This window comes from Thamnophis sirtalis, unplaced genomic scaffold (genome assembly GCF_051295495.1).
Source record: "Thamnophis sirtalis isolate CommonGarterSnake01/CBP01778 unplaced genomic scaffold, rThaSir2_p1.2 scaffold_11, whole genome shotgun sequence".
In the NCBI taxonomy this organism is placed as follows: domain Eukaryota; kingdom Metazoa; phylum Chordata; class Lepidosauria; order Squamata; family Natricidae; genus Thamnophis; species Thamnophis sirtalis.
In genome coordinates this window covers 56,262,473-56,276,799 of record NW_028261391.1, presented here as the reverse complement: position 1 = coordinate 56,276,799, position 14,327 = coordinate 56,262,473, and the positions used below count along the sequence as shown (strand labels likewise).

Genomic DNA, 14,327 nt, shown 5'->3' with positions numbered 1-14,327 from the left:
CCATGTTTTAAAAAAGCCCTATAGCCCGGAATGCATTCAATGAAATTTAGTCCAACATGACATAAGTACCTAAAAAAACCTTCAAGTTCAAAGTAAAGACGTTCCATGCCATACTATATTCCATTTCTGTTACATTTTTTGGATTGCACCATTAATCAATTAATCCACTGTAACTCATATATTGAACTGATTGAATAGAGTAATAGTGTTAATATTCATGAGTCATTTGGAAACTTAATAAACTAAATGCAAACTTTCAAGAATTTAGATTTAGTACTGAGGAATTACAGTCAGAAGTAGCACCAAGGGTGGGACATTTAATGGTCTTGTAGGTGTCCCTGACTTACAAATTCCCAGCATGCTGCATGAGATTGCTGGGAATTACACAGTAGTTCAACAATGTCTGGAGAGCCTCAATTTCTCCAATGCTGATTTAAATAATTCTCCATCACAGCAAAGCACATATTTTACTTAAATGACAAGTGACCCACCTTCACCCAATGTTGTTCATATTGGGCATCCTTAGACAAATGCAAGGCCAGATTTTTACAGACTCCATAATGGTGGATGTGATATGGCTTTGCATGGAAATTAATTTCTGGTGCTTTTATACTTCCTTGTTCTCAAATGGATGATAAACAAATTCCACGTAAGTATCTAAGCAAGGGAAAGGGAAGGAAACCATGTAGCATTAACATGATGATGAAAAGAGCTTAATAGCTGCCTTGAATGGTGACTTTTCTAATTAAGCATCATCTCTACAGTGCTGTGAAGAAGAAAATATTACACAATAGATCTGTAGGACATCAGGGTTAATGAAAGACATCTAGTTCAGGCCACTTGGTGTTCAGCATTTCTGTTGACTCGAAGCACATAGCTAAACACCAAGCTATGCTTAAGTCAGTGCAAACATGGACCCAGATTGTTGGGGGCAATATGCTGACTCTGTGAACTGCTTAGAGAGGGCTGTAAAAACAATGTGAAGTGGTATATATGTCTAAGTGATATTACATATCTGGAAATATTTCCATATCACCTGTATGTGAAAAACTTTCACATAGGGAAAAGCCTAACCACAAAATACACACAAGGACAGGACGATAGCTTGGTTGAAAAATCCTTATTGAACTCCAGACATCATTAGGTCTAAAACAATGGAGAGTCGGTAGATACACCCCTGGGATAAGCAACTTCCCCTGTTTCTATTCAGAAAGCAATAAATTTCTGATGTGCCTTCCAACAAAGTGCATTTCTTCATTGCGATCTGTGATTGTGTCGCAGATTTGTGTCATACTCCCTTCCTGGACAGCTGAATTTGCTGTTAAAAATGGTGTTAATACAGTGCAAAAATGCATCACATGTAAACAAGCAGAGAACCCAAAATAACTGTGGAAAAAGCTTTATTTTGGTATGGATGATATCTGATTATAAATTAATTTTTCTACAGATACAGAAATATTATGGGTAAACAATATTTCCTTACCTATATTATAATCTTTTCAGAGCTTTCTGCAGTGGAAATGACATTACCACCATCCAAGTCTAAATGAAGGGAGAGATTCTTTCACTCATGCACAGTGGTCTTTTGGTTTCCTACATCTGGTTTCATCCCAAAATACTCCTCTCAGTTCTGAAAGCCTGCCGCAATTTAAGATGAACGACTCAGTTGGGTAGAAAAATTGGTCTCCAAACCACACCATGTAGAAGGGCCCTATGCATCAACAGCTCCAAACTCAAGCTTCAACACAACTAAAATGTCCTGCCAGCAATATAAAATGAATACTTTTGATTTCATGGAGTTTTACCCCTCACAACAATTCTGTCAATACTAATTATTTGGCTTTCAAATGTTGAACTGTATAGTTCAGCCAATACTTGAAAAAGATGGAAGGTTCCTCAGTGAACAAAGACTTTCTTTTTGGCCACGTCATCTATGGTAAATCTATGGACGTAGGTTTCAATAGATGTGTCAAATGTATGCATATTTGCATTGCTTCTTATCAAAGTACATGAAAAAACTGGGAAAGCTTTTATTATCATTAATCACATTCTATATATCAGCAAAAAACACGCTTCATTGGCATTTTGCCAGTGCAGTTTCCATAGTTACCAAAACCTATTTCTCTGGACCAATTTTGTGTATTTGCCTGCAAGTGTTGTGTGAATATCATAGCATTCCAAAACTTTGTAGTCCACACAAGCGACTTCAGCCTGGCACTGAAGACAAATTCCAGAGCCAAACGTTGAAATGCGTTAAGCTCTATTCATGGCACTGTGGTACTCAGCCACTGCTGAGTACGGCCCAGATTATTTAGTACATTTAAAATAGTCCAAGGCAACTGATGAACACCATACCCTGTAGACTGCTTCCCTCAAACCCTGATATAGTTAGTACATGGAGCTGATATACCATTCTTCAGTCAGAAAAAAGACATTTTTGAATATGTTGACAATAATCTTCCCTTTTTCTTTCATGGCCCATTATTATCAATAAAAATCACTTCAGTTCTATCAGTTTCCTTCCCTCCCTCCTCCCCATATTTAATTTCAACATTGAATGAAACTGAAAGCAGCATATAAACCCATGCCAAGAAGCATTATTCAACGCTCAGAGCTCCAACACAACTTATACATAGCATAATATGTTTCTAATATAATGGAAGACTTAAGAATACTTAAGGCTATCCAGAGGAAAATCAAGACTAAAATGGAACCAACAAAAAAAAAATGGAACCAAGGGCCATCTATTATAAGAAATGGACAGCACCAAGGACATCTCTAATAATCATACTCATAGTGTACTGTTTGGACATCTTTTAAACCAGCCTTCTCCACACCAATTATTTTCCAGCATGCTGTCATGACAAATTCTAGACTTTTCAGGCAGAATTCTTATTAGCTCTTCTGATTGGGAATTCTTATCCCAATGCTATTAGAGAGTAGCAGCCTGGGGAAGGCTAATGCAGTAGGCAGCATTCTGCTTTTTAAAATAAACTGCACTATTGATCCAATGTTTTTTTTTAACCCGTCTTTCAAAGTCAAACCAATCATAGTTTAAAAGCACAAGCAATTCTTTTATCCTGACTGGTGTGCTGTATAGTTTTACTGAAACGTATTCAACATTGTCTAGAACTCAACAGATTACTCCAGATCATGAATTCAAGGCAACAATCAGCTGATTATAGGCCAGCTTCTATTTCTTTTCTCTGGAAATATTTTCTCTAGATAGTTAATAGCCATGAGACCATTTAGGTGGCAATGCTTTCTAATAGCATACAATTTCATTTGAATTTCTGCTGCTTTACTGTTAAAGAAGGTGGAGAAGTCCTGTCAGGAACAGTATCAATGAATAAGTATCTGAAATTGCAAGATAATCAAACTAGTCTATTCAAAATGTTCATTAAACATGGTGACCACATTGCTAGTAAAGCTGACGTTCACTCACTAATGAACTTGAAATTCTGATGGCAATGGATTCATTTTTGAGGGGAGAGTTTCTTAGTATCATGAGATCTAAGGTTAAATAACACTCTGAAACTATCACCAGCTTCTATTTAAAAATAGACAAACAAGTGGAAATAAATTAAGAAACTTCACAATAATTAGTTTGTCTTTCTCAACTGATTTGCTTCCTATTTTAACTGTGATTTATGTTCTATTGTATTGCAACTTTTCAAAAGAGGCACTGCAGTAAAGCAGTTAGAAAAGTCCTTATTCTGGACTGATTTAAAATCTTATTATGGATTATCATGTAGCTCAAGTGTATCACTAGATATCTGTATGATTTATTATACGCAAACAATGTATGGCTTGTGGATCTCAAAGCACAGTTAATCTCTCCTTCCTAATAGTTCTCAAATGAAATCCACACTGTTTATGCACAATCTCTAGTCGTCTTATTCAGTTTTTATTCTTATCAGACTAAATTAAATTGATAAAAGGAACCTATAAAAAAAGTAGCTAATGTAATTATAGGCAAGCTGGAAATGATTTGCTTTTAGCCCTGGAATTTCAGGAGAAGTCAACAGTCTTCAGTGTAACAGGAATGCTGCCTTATTTGGTACAGCAAGCATATTTTTTAAAAAGACAATTATGTCAGGAAAAGCCATTAAGTTCAACTGTATTGGTAACATGATCTATATTTCCAGAAAAACAGTAACCATTTTAAATAAAAAAATGGATATAATTCCTGCACTTTTAAAGACACATTGTAAATACACTTGCTTGTGCTGCAGTGTTTTTTATTGCACATAGACCAATGACATACAGTAGTAAACGGCACCCAAAGAATATAAATACAATATAAAATGCATGTGCATACAGTCCCTCGCATACACAGACACACAGACACACAAATGCACAGAAGTAAAAATGGAGAAAGACAATGAAGCACTAAATTCACAAAAGGTTCACATGATTTTCTGGGAGTTAGAGAAGTTACTAATAGAAACTCTTGGGTATGAACATACTTACAGTACCTCCATTAAATCACATAATATTGTTTAAAAAAATAATCATCAGACAGCAGTAGACGTTAAATTGGAATCTACTTTGTTTTCCAGTGGGTTTGTCTATAAGAATGTGTGTGTTTGCGTGTGTGTGTGTGAGAGAGAGAAAGAGAGACTTACAGAGAGAACTTTGTTAATACTGTGCAAAAAAAAGGGGGGGGAAATCTCTCATTCTTTTCAAATGTGCAGTCATATTTCTGGTGCTTGTAGCCAAATTTTCTCTTCCATTTTTCAATGTGAACAATTTGTCTATTGAGATACTCCTGACTCTATTTTTATTTTTTTTAAAAACCCTTAACTAGCAATACATAATTAAGCTGTTTAATATAAACACATTTTCCCTGTACAATATGCACAGCTTGAGGTAGATGTTTTATAGCCTTACTGCTGATGTCTCATATGATAAGAAAAGCGATGGTCTCTCACCCCTGACATCACTGGGAGAAAGGACCAGACCCAAGAGAAATTGGATCAAAACAAAATACTCTCCATTTGCAGTATTTCTGATGGATCTTCTTGGATATTAAGGAGCATGTAGGTTTTCAAGGCTACAAGCTAATGAGCACTTAACTGTATACGGGAACAAGTTTCATCAAACTCGCTTCCGACTAAACATGCATTGGATAATCAGACTATGTAACAAAACTCCTTAGAAAATGTTTCAATGGCTTATTCCAAAAAGAGACTTTAAGCATGGTTTCTAAAGTTGTTTCCTGCCTGAAATTCACACATATCTCAGGAAAGGTAAACAGGTGGCCAGCACTTCTTCTTTTCCTTTCAAGGATTGAATAAATTAAAAGCAAACAAAAAAAAAAGGCTACTTGTGCTACTGACACACCCAATAATAGTAAAAACAACTAAGGGCGTTATCTCTAGCTCTAAAATTAAACTGTCAGCCAAGGGCTTCTTCCTATTTCCTTCAGTATCAGGAGAGCCCTGCCTTGCTTTTCCATTAATGTTTGGCTGAACGCTTGCTACAAATTCAACTTTTCCTGAAACATTTCTTTTACAAATTCCTTGCAACTTGCTTTTGTTCCTTTCCTGGGACACCACTCCCTACTTACCTAACCTCCCCACCGCCACCTTTGCAGCATACAATCCAAACATAATAATCCAAATGACTTGGAAAATGAATAGTTTCCTTTTTTCCACCCAGTGGTCAGTCACTCTTCTGTTTCCTTCCATTTGGATAAGAGGTATGCTGTATACAAGTTCACCTACTTTGTACTTCAGATAAATAATATCTTCTTTCAACTGAGAAAAGTCAGTCTGGAGTTTTGAGTATTAGCCAGTCTCACGATGTGTTGCTTGAAGGGTCCCACCTCCACGTCCTATCTATTGTTTTATATCCCTTTCTTGCTTCATAGTATGCATCATACCCTCCCTTTTCTTTTATCCCACTCACCACATGCCCTTTATACCTTGGACTCTGAATAGGAGATTTTAGTGTTCCCTTCCTCCAAGCTGGAGTCACTTCCATCCTGCATACCACCATTGTAATCAGACCATGTCCCTCCAAGAGTGCATGGAGCTGTAGTTCCCAGGGTACTGATGAAACCTCCAGGGTAATGAGAGAACTCTACAGTGCTGGCATGCAACCTCCGGTCTGCTTTTCTAGGACAGCACAACATCCTTTTGAAGGCCTTACGAAAATCAGGACTCCTGCAGTAAATGATGGGATTGAAGGCAGAGTTGGCGTAGCCCAACCAGTTGAAGAATACAAAGAGCTGGTCTGGCACAAGACCTCTATTAAAGACTTTGACTATATTGACCAGGAAAAACGGTAGCCAACAAAGAGTAAAAACTCCCATGATGATGCCCAAAGTTTTAAGAGCTTTTTGTTCCCTTACAGCTAGAATCCGGGATGTTTTTCTTCTATTAGTTTGACCATTACCCAAGATAGGCAGGTGCTGGTGGACTGGAGGCTGGTGCTGCTGGTGACTATTGTAGAACCTGCCCTCACACCTATCAATCTTCTTCATCTGCTCCTTGGCTTCTCTGTAGACTCTAATATAGACAAAAATCATAACAAAAAGAGGGATGTAGAAAGAGATGACAGAGGATGCAATAGCATATGCCCTGTTGGTGACAAAGTCACAGCAGCTGGGGGTGTCGTAGCAATGCCGAGCCTCAGGTTCTTTATCTCTCCACCAATGCATCATGATGGGCAAAAAGGACACCAAGGCAGAAATGGCCCAGACAACACAGACGGTGATCTTGGCACGTCTCTTGGTCATGAGGCTCTGGTAGCGGAAGGGCGAAGTAATGGCCAAATAACGGTCAATTGCAATGACACACAAGGTCTCTATGCTTGCTGTCACACACAAGACGTCCACCGAAATCCAGCATTCACATAGGAAGGAGCCCCAGAGCCAAGAGCCTCGCACTACTAGGGTGGCACCAAAGGACACCACCACGGATCCCATCACCAAGTCAGCACAAGCCAGGGAGGTGATGAAGACGTTGGTGAGGGTTTGCAGCCGTTGTGTCCTCCCAATGGCCGCTATCACCAGACCGTTGCCCACCACAATGAAGGTCACCATCAAAGACATCAGGAGGCTCATGCCCACCACCCATTGCTGGGACAACTCCTCCGTTTTCAAGCTGCCAGGTAGATCCAAGTCAGCGGAGAAGTTGAGGGATCTCAGGCCAGCCTGAGCCGTCAAGTTCGTTCGGTTGGGAGGGCGATCCTCTAAGAAGGGCCATCCTTCTCCCATGGCTGTGCAGCGAGGCAAAGGGGCCAGCTTAGGGCATCCAGGCTGGAGGCATGAAGGCGAAGCGGGTCCCTCTCCACGCTAGCGCCGTCGGAACGACGACCGACTTGCTTCGAGGCTGCAGCATGTTTGCGAGCGCTTCTCCGGCGGGCTCCGGCGTCCAGGACACCGCCCCGCGGCCCGCGCGTCAGGCGCTCAGCAACCAATGGGCGGCCGGAATAACAGCTACCTCGTTACCTCCGGAGCGGGACTCGCCAGGGGGCAGAGCCGCGGGACGCCCTTCTCGGACAGGAGTTGGCCCCTCCGCTCTCAAGGAGCTGACGACCCCCGCCGAGTTCCCGGGGAGCCCTTCGAGCGGTGTCTCCCCTCCACCCCGCCCCTTCTGTCCGAGACTGAGCGGCGGGTTAGGGAGTTCAGAGGGAAGCCTTGTCCCGAGGGGCGTGGAAAGGGTCTGCCTGCCGTCTGGCTTCCCACGGAGGAAGGTGGGGCGGCGTTGAAAGGCTGCGGCTCTCGGGAAGGGGCGTGGAGTGTCCTTGGGGCATCTTCTGCTCCTGCGGATCTGTCCTCCTGTCTAGGCAGGGCGCATTAATCAGCTTTTTGCGCCTTGCTGAAACTAGACGAGCCGCAACACGCTGTCGCTTTTCCCGCCGTCTCTGGCCTGCGCTCCGTAAGAGAATAGCGAGAAAGGGGGCGAAGGAGGGGTGGCGTGGGAGGGGTAGGGTGTCGAGAGTGGACGAAGGCAAGGGCGTTCAAAGTTGCCGCTGCCTCTTCCTAACCCGCGCGTGACTCTCAGTGGGGGGAAATGTGGCCGTTCTTTCCAGGCACTACAGCGGTGAGTTGGTTGGTGTTGTGTTTGCGGGTCTGGAGAGGCGACTCGTTTTCAATACTGCCCCGGATCATCCAAAATTACTAGTTACGGTTAAATAACTTGAACCTAGATCTCCCTAGTCCTAGGCTATTGCTTTAACTGATTGGTAGCCATTCATATCCTTATCTTCCATAGAATTAGGTTCCAAGTTGTTTCCTATAAAGTTTTGCACCATGTGGTGGAAAGATAATGTTTTCTTCACTTTGTCTTCTGGCCAACCCATGTGGCTTATGATAGCACAAGGATTTCAGAAATGAATAAAAGAGACATAACCTGAAGATAATAATTTTCTACATATGATAAGCAAGAAAGTAAATGTAAAGATTAAATTATGTGTTAATAGTACAGTGTATAACAGTGGTCTGGGAGAAAGAGGATGTAGCCAATTTAAGCCTGTTAGGAAGCAGTATTCTGGTGCATGAATCGGCATAGCTGCATTTCACTTTCTCTTTCTTTGCACGCAACTAGCCTCCTAGAAATACAGTGCCCTTGGCTTAATTTCTTGCCCATTTCACATGCTACTCTTTTAATTTTATACCAAGTGTCCTCAAGGCACCCCACAAAATAATGTAAAAAGTACATGTCTCAGTGGCAGTGTACATACAGAAGTTATGGGGGGGGGGAGGAGAAAGAGAGATGTCAAGTAAAAAAAATTTGTAGTCAGAATTTTGTTTTTTCTAGCCTAGACAGCAACCATATTTACGGATCTATAAATATGGTTCAATATGTAGAAATGCAGACTTTGTCTCTGTAACCCTTGATTTATAATTTGCTACATTGCAAAAATACAATCAGTTGTGCATTATTTAATAAACAAGGGTTCCCCACTTTATGGCTATATCCAATGTATAAACTAATCATTAGCAAACGATGAAAATGTCACAATATATTATTTTTTTAATCAGCCTCGGTTAGAACACCCTCAGAATGATAGAATTACAGGTGAATAGAACGTGAATGTACACCAGACTGATATGTTAATAATGAATTAATTGTTCTGTGTAGATGCCTCCTTAATTTCACTGCCATCCAGAATTCCCAGTATCCCGCTCTTCTAACTTTCCCCTTTCCAAGTGAATACAGATGGCTGAGAGCCAAAGTAAATGAAATGTGTGACTATAGTTCCCATGGTTTATTTCTTTAAAAGAAGTAGCAAGAAAGAGAAATACAAAAACAGAGATCATGATACCAAAAAATATTTGTTTAAATTATTCTTTTCACATTGTGGCCTCAATAATAATACTGCTCCCTCTTCCAGATTCCTGTTTATTCCAGGATAACAGCTAACATTAGCATCGGTGGCAGTTTTTCTCCTGGAGCAAATAATATCTGAGTGGATGCTTTTAATTACTAGGATTGAAACACTGCACACAACACGAAGATTATTTCTCCATCTGGCTCAGAATCCTAATGAAAGACAAGGGGTCTTTAATTCTTTGTCTGCTACCAAGCCAAGCTGGACTGGGTACCATGCTTGCTTGCTTTATTTTAAAAAAGTAAACTATATACAGTATGAGGAAAAGGGAACATAACTGATCCTATCCCAGGGCCCCTTTTGGAAGGTCAAATGTTATTAAGGTTAGGATGAAAATCTGAACTGTGCCTCTATCTGAGGTGGGCAGGAAATACAGTTTTTGTCTGCTGTGCAATTCTCGGTAGAAGAAAAAACGAATCCAAGAATTCATGGTTTCAGGTAATTCAAACTGACTGCTTAAAAATGTGAGTCCTTCTCACGACCACATCTCTCTTAAGTTCTTGGTGTCAAGATGAGAAAGGAGATGAAGGAGGAAGGTTATTCACATGTTGCTTGGGGAAGGGAATAGGCATCACAGGCCTGAATGACGAACTGTTTCCTCCACAGGCATCCTGGCTGTTACTTCTGGCAGTATTTCCACACATCTGGAGGACACCAGGTTCAAGAAATCTGGCTTAGATTCTAAAATCTCATGACAGAAATGATTCATTTGTCCTTTCTGTTTTTCAGAAAGATTGATTTAGATTTGTACTTTTTAGAATGGCTTATGATGCTGTTGATGTTTGAGTATTAGTTTTTTTTAATTGGATAGGTTGATTAGATATGTGAGAACACTTTGGGGATTGCATGAGCTGAAAAAGCATATGTAAAAATTATATATGAAATAATAAGATATTTGATACTTATCTAACATTCTAATTTCTACATTATAGTGGGCTTAAATAGCAATATATTATTTAGGGTTTATTAATATAAGGCACTGTATAGTAGTCTTCTCCAGATGAATGCATCTCCAGATGTGTCAGCATCACAACTTCCAGAAATCTTTGGAGGGATTTTCCAGTGGCTGAGAAGCAGGCCAAGCATAGGCGCATAGGAGGGTGCCAGGTTAGAAAAAACAAGATTAGTTATTTTAAATATATTTATCTGCTTTTCTAGTTTAAGAAGCCCTAAAATCATGTCAGTCTTATTCACACCACATAACAACTCAGACAGGAAAGTAATAGCCTTCAGGTTTACGTACTCTACATCACAAAAGCACCAACCAAGATTACAATATTAGCAAGCATATCTAAGATCCCTGTTCAAAGTATCATAAAGTTGTTATTCATTTTTGAAATGTTAATGTTGTACAATGGTACTAATGTTTCCATTTTATCTATGGCAAATGGATGTATGGATGGATAAATAATAAAATAAAACAATAATTCCCTTCTCATCTTTATTGGTGGTATGCATTTTCCTTAGTCTTGAGTCCTCAACTGTAGGCCTACAATTGGGGGATTCTGCCCAGGACTTTAGCTTTTCCTAGCATGCACTCTTCTGGACAGAGAACCTCTGATGTTGTTGGAATATGCTGGATCCACTTTCCAAGTTTAGGATTTCCCAGACCAGAGTGACTACAATCACTGCAATCACACCTGAGCTTTGATTTAACCTCACTGACTTCTTGTTCTCTCACAAACCTCTTCCCCAATAATCTGGTGATCTTTGGCGTCCTTTTTTATCTGAGATCACTTGAGTGTCTCTTTGTGATGAAAGAGAGCAAAAGAAAATGATAAGATCTAGCCCACAAAGAATCTATTTACAAGAAAGATCTGCATTGCTGTCTGGATTCAGAAATCTGTTCTGCCTTTCTGGCAAGAGAATTTGAATGTCTGCTTTATCTGTTCTCCCTTATGAACCTTCTAAATGAAGTAGTCATTTCTATTTGAGTTCCATTTTTGTGGCCCTCGGAGTGTCTTCTGACTGAAAATGAGTAACCTCATTTTCTGTCATTTTGAGTTGGAAAATACATAAAAATGATAATGTAAACCCTAATATAGGCATATCATAGTTAGGAAACAGAAACCCTCCAAACTCCCTTCCCTAATTTTGCCTCATCCATATTATGCATAATATGGGCCTTCCATTCCTTTTTACAGCTTCAATAGTCTCCTACAAATGTGAAATATAGCCCTCCATTGAACTCTGAAAATCTTTATAGTTTATAAAACTAGCACTGTAAGTGGTATAATAACAGTTATCCTGCCACTATAGCAATTTTAGGCACAGTGTGTTAACAGAAGGACTATTATAATGCTGTATAGTTTGGAAGCCCCTTAATGTGTGATTAACAATAGAACCCTGAGACCCTGTTTTAGCCCAAGACATAATAACGGCATTTACCAAGTCAGCCATTGATGATTTATGAGATGGAACACTATTGGTAAGCTTCAAACATTTTTTAAGCCATGAACTTGTGTATTCATTGTGGATTAGTGATTGGTGTATTTGTTACGCCAAGCAGCTATGTTTTATTCAATAAATTATAATGAAAGAAACCATGACTTAGCATTACACGTGAATCTGATTATTCTGAAATCTCCAATTTTTGTTCTACAACTGAAACAAGCCTTGAGAAAGCTGCACATACAATGATAAATTTTCACATAGATGAAATGATTTTACTAGTACGTTCATACTTTGATGGTGCTGGTAGTGCGCTATAGGAGTTGCTTGGAAGGGTAGTAATTGAAGAATGCATGTAGAAGCTTTTGTACTTTGCAGCCCATTTCATTAGATGCCTCAGATGAAGTAGATTCTATTCTATAAAAGTTGAGACCAATTTCTTAACTCATTTAGGTTCTGCAAGACTTTTTTGTGTCTAATAACATTAAAAAATTGTGCAGGCTATTTACTTTTTGGCAAGTGACACAAACACACACTGTTAATTTCATCAGCCAAAATTACTTGTTTGTTAATATCCATCTGGAACACTTGTCATTTTAGCTAGATATGAAATGTGAAACATTAGCTTGTCACATCATACAATAAGGTAAAACAGATACTACCTTTTGCAAACACAAAACAAAAACACTGCTTTGAAGTCAAGAGGATATTTTCTGTAAAGGATATAAGAAGGAGCTCTGAATTTAAATTATTACAAATAGAAAAAAACAAAACAGAAGAACAGAATTAAACACAATAAAGATTGTCTTGAGTTTCACTGTATTATATCACCATAGTACTCAATTTTTTCCCCACAAAAATTCTTATAGATTTCCTATAAGGATCTTGCAATAAACTTTAATCTGGAGAAAATTTCCTGTCTGAAAAATCTGTTTGTTAAAATATGTAAGTAAGGAATATGATGGCATGCACCAAACATGGAAGAGGATTATGGGATTATACTAGCTAAACTGGAAGCAACAGGTGTCAGCCACACATTTTGGCAACGTTAGAGTGCTGGGCTATATCTTTTCATGTTATATGTTGCCGTTGTGTTTGGTCCTATACAAGTATGGGCTCCTATCCATCCTGTACACAAACAGGCATGCATCCTACTGACAAACACTTTTTGGCATATATGTATCCAAATATGTATCAGATTAGAGAATGAAGATACAACTCTGGGTTACCAAATATATATTTGTGTGTGTAATAGTCTTTTATGTTATTTTTAATTAGAGCTCACTGTATGTCTATATGTTTAACCTTGCATTCATCTAGACACCTCCATTATTGAGAATCAGCCAGAGTTTTAATGTTTTAATGAAAAATAATAGGGTTTACAAGGTTATATCTTCTAATTGGGTACATCCATTAATAATGGTATAATCTTACCATTAATTTCTGGTGCCTAATTCCACTATTCTAAACTTTTTAGATGAAGGAATTAAAATGCCATATTAGCACAGAATTCATATATGACTGAGAATGTCATGATATATGACATATTCGTAAATAATATGAATGAGATGGTAGTACCAAATCCTAGGGTTTGTTGCATCTTGTCAGTGTATCAGCTTCTCCACATTGAACACAAATCCCATTTATTATCTGATTATATATCTCCCCCAATACTCTTTTTCTCTGTTTTTATTACTGTAATCACAGCTTCACCACACTGCCAAGTATAATGGTGCTATTAGTTTTATTTGCAGCATGCTTCTAGGGAAAAATAAGTATATAAAAAGAGGCTACATGGAATTAAGATGACATTAACTAATCAAATTGCCTTGTGAAATTGACTACCGGGAGAAGATGACTTGAATCTGTCTTTTCCCTCCCTCCCTCCCTCCTTACATACATGCATATATACATACATACATCTTGAAAATATAGCACCAAGGCAGTGGACTTGTGAAGGCTCATTGATAGAAAATTGTATTTTCTTTAAAAGAACAAGCAGATATAGCATGTGGACCCAGGAACTACCATGCTTTTATTTATCAAAACACATGGGGAATTTCTAATATTGACCTTACACAAGCAGAAGGTCTTAATGCTGTATTGTTTCTCATATATTTGTGAGTAGCAACTGCACTTGGAAATCTCCCTATGCTTACTGTAAATCTCTCCATCACGGTAGATTCTACCATGGAGGTGAACATGTTTGGGGAGATTCTTAAATTCAAACCTTGAAGCTAGCTTTGCAATGCAAAGTGTAGAAATTGCAGGTTCAACCAATTGCTACTACCTCTTTAAATACTTTCAGATCTCTTAGTTCTTAATCAGTTTTCATTGTTGAGTTTTCTTTAGGAAGTTTGTCTAATATTTAACCAAAATCTGCTTCTCTGAAGTTTCTATTCACAAAAGCATCTTGTTGATAGACCTGTCTTAACAAAAAGAGTTTGGAACCCAAGTTCATCCTTGCCTGTTTCTGTAAACACAACTTTAAATCTCCTTCAAATGGTTGTAGACCCCCCAAGGCTGTCACTGGATGATAACATACAAGAGGCCCTCAAAGAGCACGTAGGAAGGAACTGAAAGATTTATTT

General features: G+C 38.9%; 1 protein-coding gene across 1 annotated transcript; it reads right to left on the bottom strand.

The window, feature by feature from the left end:
- Positions 1–1,383: 1,383 nt before the first annotated feature.
- On the bottom strand, positions 1,384–7,440 carry ADRB1 (adrenoceptor beta 1). The gene has a single exon (XM_087725850.1). It carries the CDS (start codon positions 7,223–7,225, stop codon positions 5,924–5,926), a length of 1,302 nt encoding a protein of 433 aa, XP_087581976.1. The 5' UTR covers positions 7,226–7,440; the 3' UTR covers positions 1,384–5,923.
- Between the last annotated feature and the right edge of the window lie 6,887 nt (positions 7,441–14,327).

Coding starts and splice junctions, on each gene's coding strand:
- ADRB1 (XM_087725850.1), bottom strand. CDS start 7,225: ATGGGAGAAGGATGGCCCTTCTTAGAGGATCGCCCTCCCAACCGAACG.